Source organism: Emys orbicularis, chromosome 4, assembly GCF_028017835.1.
Source record: "Emys orbicularis isolate rEmyOrb1 chromosome 4, rEmyOrb1.hap1, whole genome shotgun sequence".
Lineage (NCBI taxonomy): Eukaryota > Metazoa > Chordata > Testudines > Emydidae > Emys > Emys orbicularis.
The window spans coordinates 144447113-144457174 of record NC_088686.1 but is presented as its reverse complement, the minus strand read 5'-3'; the positions used below and the strand labels follow the sequence as shown (position 1 = coordinate 144457174).

Genomic DNA, 10062 nt, shown 5'->3' with positions numbered 1-10062 from the left:
GGCCGAGAAAGTGCTGGGGCTACAGGGAAGTGGCCCAGGGAATGCAGGTAGCGGCACAAGGGAAGGAGAGGCAGTGAGCAGCTGCCAGCTATAGGGTCCCTGGGTTGGGGCCCCTCCCCTTTGCCCCACTGGCTGCCAAGGGAAGTGGCCAGCCAAAGGACTGCAGTTTGCCCCTGAACAAGAGTGAGACACCACCAGGCGGGCACCCTGCTGCTGGACAGGGCTAATTCCTGGAACAACCAGCAAGAGGTGCCACGGTGGTGAGCACAACCCGTTACAGGGACCAATCCTGCAAGCCTTCCCCAGGCTGTACTCCTGTTAGCTTCAATGGGAGTTCACTACCTGAGGGGGTCTTGTAAGATTAAGCCCTAGGGTTGTAAGCATCATTCTTTACTAATATCTAGATTGAAGTAGCTCCCAAGGTGTGTTGTGTGCTTTCCAAAATACAGATGAAGATATAGTCCCTGTCCCAAAGAGCACACAAATCTAAACAATTTCATTACATTGCTACAAGAGACTCAGCTAACCACAACTAAAAAGAATAATTAAAAACTACCCGTAATAGCAGAGAAAGGGTTTCAAGGCTAATCAGGAATGTAAGTGCTGTGATTTGAAAAACCACACGTGAGCTTGAAATAATTCGTTCTTTATGCAAGATGATGTCTAAACATTTACATTGTCAATTCAAGTCAATAGGAAGATCGTCAAAGAAAGTTGGATTTAGACCTTATTCCACACTCATCACCATGGCAGCTGAACAATTTTAAAGGACCTTTAAAAATAGCATGTTGGTTATTGTATTCTGTTCTCTAATGAGCCTTTTCCATCCAGTCTAGTAGGATATCCAGCTCCCCAAGGGATTTCATTGCTGCAGAAGTGGTGTTCAGCTGGAAGTAGATTGAAAGAAATATTTGGTAAATAATGATGGCAATTTGAAATGAGCAAAAAGGAACCGAGTCTTTGCATTAGCGAATAAAGTCTCATCAATTTACCTGTCCGTAATTGCTGAGAATTTGTTTATATTTCTCTATTGCTTCCTCTCCACAATTGCACACATTTTGTTCATTCTAGAAAAATAAGACCAAATTCATTAGGCTTTTCTCTTTTAACAAGCTGTAGCTTTCTGATTAATATGGAGACGCTTATAGGCTAGCTCTTGCTAAACTGTGCAAAATACATCATTCCCTTAAATCAGACTGCCTCATCTAAGGATGAAATTCATCCCTGTATCGAGGGCTAGCCCAAAATCCCAATTAAATACTATTTTGCAGATTCAAATAGGAGCTATGTTGCAAGGGTAAATCTCAAAGATTCCCAACAATGAGTACATGTGAACAATTCTTTTCCCGGTGTTTTGATGCTTCTGTTCCTTGTTGAAGCCCCTAGCGGTATGAACTCTCGCTTAAGCAAACTTTTTGGAACCTCAGGAAATGTTCCAGTTGATTTATTTAATCTATACCAAGTTTGTTCATATCCCTCATATTAATGGATTTAACATACATTTTAGAGATAACTGGGATTTATTGAAACCTGACATACACATTGTCTGAATTTCTTCTTGATGAAGAGGAAAGAATTGGCTATGCTGCTGATTTTCCGGTTGACATGAGAATCCTCAGTCTCACAGTGTTTGAAGACCTTGTCCACGTAGAATCTTAAAAGGTGATGGATGATGCAACATCTATCTGCAGACTTAAGAGAAATAATATCTTTTCTTTAAGTGCTTTAGAAAGTGCTATTAAAAAAAATAAAAAAAAATAAAAAAAGACACCTATAATCAGAGACCACTTCACTCATCACTAAAATGCAGCCATCTTTGGTGCTAAACATGGCAGTTGAAGGGATAATTTTTTTTTAAATTCTGTTTGATACATTTTGCTACAATGTTTACAATGGATTTGGGATAGATTTTCAAAAGAACTCAGCTCCCAAGAGGACTGTCCTAGGGCAGCACCTGCCTGGAGCAACTCTCCTGCGGCAGGCCACAGCATGAGAGTCACGCCTGCCTCAGTTTCCCCTTCAGATACTCTATGCAAGCTCTCTTGACACAAATGTACCCTCCTCAGGGCTGGTTTATAATCAGACATTGGGAACACCATCCAAACACAAGTCCCAAACACATGTAGTTCATTTCTCACCCCACTGCAAACAGTCATTAAGATCACCCGACATCTTGTCTCATGACGCCCCACATATCACACACCAGCACCTCTGACCATGCCCAGACTCTTCAGTCGTCCTCCTCTGTCCTTGTACCTGGACAGCCACCCCAACCCTTCCTATTGGAGTGCAACTTCTACTCTTCCCAGTGGGAGCCCCCACAGTCTCTCTGCTGGGAGATCATCTTTACCAGGGGAGCATCCCTCACTCCCCCAGCCCTCTCCTGGGTCCAGCTCTCTGATCCTGGAGACATCAGCAGGTAAGCTCCTCCACTGCTCCCCTGCCTTCTTTCCTCGGTTCTGGCTCAGAGCCAGCAGGTAACTCCCTCTGCTGTTCTTCCTGCCTTCAGCCTTCTCCAGTCCTGCCTCTCTGGCTTTGGGACACCAACCTGCAAACGCCTCTTGCTGTCTCCTGCCTTCAGCTTTCTCCCAGCTCTTAAGCATACAGTGTCTGTGGCAGACCTCACCTCCCCCAACTCCCACTAAGGCAGCTGATTCAGCATGTCTTACTTATTGGGTCTCCCTGTCTCTGATTTGCCCTAGTTTTTTATAGCCCCTAGGTGCTGCCTTGCCCTCCTAATTGGCCAATGGGATCACCTGTCCTGGCACAGGGGAACTGGACTGACTTCATTCATGAGGGATGGTGTGGAGGGGACATAGCCACCCTGTGACAAGGACCCATTAAGGCACCTAAACAAGTTGCCTGACTTTCAAAAGTGAACAATGAGAGCTGTTGGGTGCTGAGCCCTTTTGAAAATATGTCCCTTCGTTGCTGCAATGTGCCTGGACCTTGGGAAACACACAAACTTTAAAATCTCCCAGCAAGTGAAGAATACGACTGAAATTGGTAGGGAAATGTAAGTGTGAAGAAGGTTATTACTCAAGCTGGAATGTGATAAAGTTGCCAGGGTTATCATCCGTACCTATTAGGAAACGTTCTACAGGATTTTAATATCAACAAGCAGCCAAGAACTTGGCTACATGTCTCCTCCAAAAGATGATACCTCCAGCTGTAACCACCTTCTAATACATCTGAGACTACTTACTATATTATCAGCACCAACACCTTCCTGCAGCACCTCTGAGTAGCCTCCCATCCCAAAGGCTGATCTAGCCTGAGGCTCCTTCACTTGTGGGAGCTGAAGAGAATCACACCCAAACAGATACAACTACAGGAATATACTGAGCAAAATGGTTTTGTCCCCTGTTCATTATCCAATACTATCAACATGAAATCTTGTTTTCAAAAGAGCTGGCTACAGAAAGAGGCAGTCATTTATCTTAATTCATGTAATCAGCCCAGATTAGTCCACTTAGCTATGTACTGTACATGTATTCATATTACAGCTGTGTGGGAACCAGAATTTCTGCTTCAAGGTAAATGCTGCAATTTTGAAATTTGTTTTCATTCTGAAGCAGAACAAAATGTTCATTTCTAAATTTCTTGTGAAACAAAAGTAAAAAAAACTGTTTCAGGTCAATCAAAATGTTTCACTTGGATAAAATCAAAACGTTTCATTTCAACTTTTCTATTTTAAAATATTTTATAACAAAATATACATTTTGAAATAAAAATACGTTCTGAAACAAACAAAAATCAAAATATTCTGTTCCGAAAAGGTCACTGTTTTAATTTTTCTTTTTCCTAAACAAAATGTTGTTGAAATCAACACAGTCCCATGGAAAATGTCTGAGTTGACATTCCAAGGTTCCCTTGGAACCTTTCCATCAGCACTAATTCACAACTCTGTGGAATTTTACAGTCAGCCTTGAGAAATGGCCCACTTAAAGTTAGCTGTAAAGGATAAATTCAACAAAGGAAAGTTGTACGGAGAGGCAATAATGGTACCTACATTGAAATTGTGCAGAGAGTATGGGTATGACAAAATGCTTATGGTTCGGATGGCGTCTTTGGCTTGCTAAACAGAAAGAGAAAAATACAGTGATGTGAATGCATATCAGCTACCAGGATGATTAGACAGCTAATGCATACAGCATATAAACAGAGCTTTTCTTCTTAAAAACTGAAAGTGAATTACATGTTGGTGATTGATGATCTCTGGAGAGCGAAATCTGCTTGAAAAATCAGATTCAGCATACTCATCCACACATCTCATCCCTGACTTGGAGGGACCAGTGGGGAGAGGAAGAGTTCAGTCTCCAAGGCTCGTTCTGTCCTTGGCCACTTTGCTGAGACTGCCCAATGAACTGTTTTGTTCTTGTCTATGGTGTGTGGCTACTTTTGGTTTTTTAAGCTCACAAGGAACTGAAAACCACCAAAACTCATTTCACAAATAAATCACTTAAGAGACATCAGATGGTGACAACTTTGGGGGCCTGATTCTCCATTACCCTGCACCTCATGTTGGCATTTATACCAGTGTAAAGTGCTAACACAGCTGAACGGTAGCATTATACATCCACTTTGCACTCACGTGGTGATGTAAATGACTGCACAAGGTGTGGAGCAAGGAAGAATCTGTCCCCAGGTCACTACTAAAACTCCATATTGCAATCTCCTGAGCCACCCAGTCCCCAGATAACTGATTTTAAAGAGATATTGGTTGGTCAAACCATAACTGCCCAGGCCTTTCTACAGCTACAGCGCACAGGGCAATACTTACAATGGTTGCTTTGATTGCTGTGAAGCTGGCTCTAATTTCATTAACATTCATTGAAATCATGCAAGGTCCAAATTGGAAGATTTTGTTCCCAGTTGTTGGTGTCAAATACAACCAGCACATTGTAGAAAGGAGGCAGAGGGACAGGCAGGAGATCTTCATATTGCTGCAGAATAAGAAACTTTGACTGGCTGGGATAGCTGATCAATGGGGAGAAAAATATTTCATCATTATCCTTCATCTACACAATTTAAAAAATACACTCTCCGACTCTTAGAGTTTTGTACTAGGGTGAACTCCTGCCCCTCTCACCCCCAAGTCAACAGCAAAACTCCCATTGGCATCTATGAGACAGGATTGCATCCCTGATCCCCCTTCAGCATAATATCTGAACAGGAGCTTGCTTAGGAGTGGTTTTTAATTTTAAAATCTACTCCCCTAAAGACAGTTAGCCAAGCCATTAGGCCTCATGAAGGCATATTCACGTGGACACTTCCAGTTTTCACATTTTTCAGTATCTACATGAAAAAAAAAAAATTTGGTGGACAGGAAAGGAAATACAAGTGTATATTTGATAGATTCCTGTTACATATTTATCATACAACATGAGTGCATATATATGCATGTAAGGGTTGCGCAAACTCACCCCTGCGGTGCCTCCTGCTGGTCGTCTCAGGGAATTAGCTCTCCAGCTGTTGGAGCGCCCTCTGCAGGCGGCTGTGTCGCTACCGCTTGGCCCCTGCGTCCCTCCCAGGACCCAGTGCCCCTTTATCTGGGGGGGATGCCCCTTGGCAGTAACCCCTTTCTCTTTGGGTCTCCCCTCCCCAGGGAACCCCCCAACCCTCTATCCCCACCTTGCCTCAGTCGTGGGCTACTGCCAGTCACCAACTAGCCCCTGCGCCCTGGGGCACACTGCAGTGTCAGCCACTCATCATAGGCCAGGTTGGGTTTGGACTTGCTGCCCTTGCCTACCCCTGGGCTGCCCTCTGCAACCCCCAGTACCCATGGGCCCTCTGCTAGGCCTCAGCCTGGGCTTTCCAGGCTGAAGCTTCCCCAGCTTCTCTGCCTTTCCCCAGCCCTGCTCCACTTAGGTACTCTGCAACCAGGTCCCTCCCTCTCAGAAGCTAAAGGGAGTCTGTTTGGGTGCCTAGCTCACAGCCTTTTTTATACAGGCCAGCTGTGGCCTGATTGGGGCATGGCCCAGCTGCAGCCACTTCCCAATCAGCCCAGTTTAGCAGCTCCCAGCCACAACCTTCCCCCAGGGCTGTTTTAAGCCCTTCAGGGCAGGAGCAGGGTAACCACCCCACTGCAATGTGCAATATATATAGTATATTACATATAGCATAGATGTGAATATTTATAAATGCTATTTTATATATATATATATATATATACACACACACACACACACACACACACATGTTTTATATACACACTGTTATATAGAGAGCTGGTTAAAAGTTTTTAATTAATTTTTTTTCAGTGAGAAATGGTTTTCAAAGGCAATGACCATTTCTGTGGGGAAAAAATCCTATAATTTTAAAAAATACTTTGATTAAATGAAAGTAAATTGAAATGTTCATTTCATTTATTTCAAAGTTGAAAATTTTTGTTTTGTTGCAGTTCTTGGGTTTTTGTTTTGTTTTATTTGTTAGTTTGTGTTTCCTCCCTTTTCTTTGGTTTTCCCCAATTTCTTTCTTTTCCCCCCCATAAGGGAGAGAAGGAAAACCAAAACTGAAATAAAACAAATTTTTATTTGAAATTTACCAAAACAAAAACTTTCCTTTTGATTTGTTCAGTCCAAAAATTGAAAAAATCCATAATTTATTTTGAATGGGGAAAAAAGTGTCTTCTCAAATAAAATTTGTCATGGAAAAATTCATGTAGCCCTAATTACATATTTCAAACTGTTTTGAACTTAAAAGCAGCTGGATTGGAGGCAATTGCCAGAAAATTTCCCCAGACTGATAGTCGTGCTGAGACCAAGAATAGATACTTGCATCCAAAAGAGAATTTTTTTCCCTCAGAAAATTAGGAGCAACTGAAAGCAAAAATAGTTCTGGTACCTTAACTATTGTTTTGATACCACTGAAAATTAGCTTATTTATGAACAAAATCTCATAGCTATGTAGGCATATGTATGTATATACACATGGATATACATATATACCTATGCAGAGCGTGTGAATATAAATATATAAATTGTAGACAGGTACAACAGACGGCTGCATAGATAGACAAATATATTAGTGCCTTACCTTATTCTGTAATACGTATTCGCTTGCTTCTTGATGTGCTGTCTCACCTGGAAACTGCTGATCATTTTTATGCAGGAGTAGGGAGGAAACACCTCTGGATCAACTTTTGGGATTCTTCCCACTTTTCTCATTACTTGATTTCCCTTTGTAATTTTATGACTTAATTGGTTAATAAAAGGGGCCAAGTTTCTCTCCCACGGGTGTTATTCCTGCACATGGGAGTGGAAAGTATTGGAGTTTCCTTTGTCCTTTGCAGGGGAGAGGCAGGGCTTTGCATAGGTGTTACGTCGATTAACCTGCAGATCGTAAGGGATCTGATGGAGTCCGGGGGCTGACAGCACCCATCCCTTTCCCCTTCCTGTGGCTTCCTCCTGTCTTGGAGGAATAGTGCTGCCAGGGGCTTTCTGAAAAAAGGCTGCCCCTGGACTCCTTTAGGGGACAAGGAGTTTGTGTGTGGGATGGAGACAGCAGAGCTGGAACTGCTGAAGGCTGGAGCTTCTGGTGTCATGGCGAGATTGGCTCCAGCTGAAATTGCGTGACTCATGAGAGTTGGCCATGCTGCTCCCAGCAACTGTTCATTTGGCTGTGTAGGTCACGGTGGTCATATGATGCACAGGGGGGCCTTCACTCACTGCTATAAGGGAGCCCTTGCCCTCAGGTTTGCAGGCCAAATGGACAGACAATGGGATGCCTGACAGCAGCTTCCTTGCCTCACTCAGAGGATGTCTACACTGAAGATGGAGGTGTCATTGCCAGCCTGGGTACATATAGCTGCACTAGTTCTGATCAAGCTAGTGTGCTAACAATAGCAGTGTGGCTGCAGCTGCCCGGGTGGTGGGAGGGACTAGCTGTCCCCCAGGTAGGGTCTCGGATTGGATTGTGCTAAGGACGGCTACCTTGCTATTTTCAGTACACTAGCTCACGCAGAGCCAGCACAAGCATGACTACTCAAGCTGGAAAGGACAGCTCCAGCATATACATACCCCTAGGATCCATTTGCATTTCGTTCTCACCCAGAGAGGGGAAATTTCCAGATCTACAGTGAGGCCAGAATTTTCAGAAGAACTCAGCTCCCATTTAAGCACCGGAATAAGTGGTCCTATTTTCAGGCAAGCCAGCCCTTTGGGTGCATGCTCTGCACAACCCAAAAGGTTACCCACAGACGTGGAATTATTCCTGGGTCATCTTTTCACTAGAATCAGAGTTAGAGTTCTGGTCACATCAGCCAAGAGAAAATCCACCCACTTCTTAGAAAAGCTCCCACCCCAGCAGCATCAATGCAATTTTTGCCAAAAGCAGAGATTAATATGGTGACATCTGTCGTGGGGGGGAGGGATAGCTCAGTGGTTTGAGCACTGGCCTGCTAAACCCAGGGTTGTGAGTTCAATCCTTGAGGGGGCCACTTAGGGATCTGGGGCAAAAATCAGTACTTGGTCCTGCTAGTGAAGGCAGGGGGCTGGACTCAATGACCTTTCAAGGTCCCTTCCAGTTCTAGGAGATAGGATATCTCCTTTAATTTAATTTAATTTATACAACCACCCAGTGGCAAATAGTGGCTGTCTTTAGGAGAGAATGATCTTTATATTTAGGGCCCTACCAAATTCACAGTCCATTTTGGTCAATTTCATGGTCATAGGGTTTTAAAAATCGTAATTTTCATGATTTCAGTTATTTAAATCTGAAATTTTATGATATTATAATTGTAGGGGTCCTGATCCCAAAGGGAGCTGTGGGGTGGTCACAAGGTTATTGTAACAGGGGATCTCGGTATTGTCACCCTTACTTCTGTACTGCTGCTGGTGGCGGTGCTGCCATCAGAGCTGGGAGGCCAGAGAACAGTGGCTGCTGGCTGGGAGCCCAGCTCTGAAGGCAGCGCCACTGCCAGCAGCAGCGCAGAAGTAAGAGTGGCATGGTATGGTATTGCCACCCTTACTTCTGTGCTACTGCCTTCAGAGCTGGGCTCCTGGCCAGCAGCCACCGTTCTCTCACCACTCAGCTCTGAAGACAGCAGCGCAGAAGTAAGGGTGGAAATAACCTGACCCCCCTAGAATAACCTTGCAACCCCCCGCCACAAACCCCTTTCGGGTCAGGACCCCCAGTTTGAGAAACGCTGGTCTCCTCTGTGAAATCTGTATAGTATAGGATAAAAGTACAAAAAAGACCAGATTTCACAGGGGAGATCAGATTTCATGGTCTGTGACGTGTTATTCACCGCCGTGAATTGGTAGGGCCCTATTTGTATTTTAGAGAGTGCTGTCCTGTGGGAATTGAGCCTAAATACAGGTTTCACTGTATTCATTGGGAACCAAACCTTGAGCTCCTTACTCAAGTTTGACTCAATCCTTAAATTTAGCAAGAGTTTTGACTGAGTGAAAGCTGAGTAAGCAGTTCTGAGTGTGGCCTTACATCAGGCGATTTATTAACTGCTATGGAAATCTAATTGTTCATCAATTTCTTGTAAGCCATTTGAATATTTGGCTTAGGTCCATGATGCAGGAGTAGAGAGACATGATGCAGGAAGCGCAGGATAGTTATAGACCTGGAAACATGCATTTGATCATCTGATTGAACATTCCATGATGTGGAAACACAGTGGCTCACGTAGGGTTTGCTGGGCACTCAGTACAGATCAAATGTCTTTGAAGGAGCAGAAATTCACACAATCAAAGGAGCTAGAAGCAGACAAGCCAGTTAGCTCACCCAGGCTGTTCCCCTAAGGGTCAGTGCACGATTCATCCCTATCCTGTAATCTACAGGACTCAGAGCTTTAAACATCTCAGAAGAAGACCTTTCACTTGGGAGATGTCATGCAATTAAAGCAGAAATAACACACTGTACAAGGCAGGACAATATCTAATCCACTGATTACTAATTTCCAGGGGGTGATTAAGGATTTGGTTCCTCCTATAAAGTCCTAAATGGTTTGGGACCTGCCTAACTTGAGACTGTTTCATTCTGCCTTACGTGGAAGATAATAAAGGTCTCAGTAATGACAGTGCGGGATTTGGGGAGGCAGCAAGTGCC

General features: G+C 43.8%; 1 protein-coding gene across 1 annotated transcript; it reads right to left on the bottom strand.

The window, feature by feature from the left end:
- Positions 1 to 809: 809 nt before the first annotated feature.
- LOC135876975 (interleukin-20-like) lies at positions 810 to 4942 on the bottom strand. Its single transcript, XM_065402291.1, has 5 exons — positions 4784 to 4942; positions 4013 to 4078; positions 1540 to 1692; positions 993 to 1067; positions 810 to 887 (listed from the first exon to the last, which is right to left on the bottom strand). The coding sequence occupies exons 1-5, from the start codon at positions 4940 to 4942 to the stop codon at positions 810 to 812; spliced, it is 531 nt and encodes a 176-aa protein (XP_065258363.1).
- Positions 4943 to 10062: the final 5120 nt, after the last annotated feature.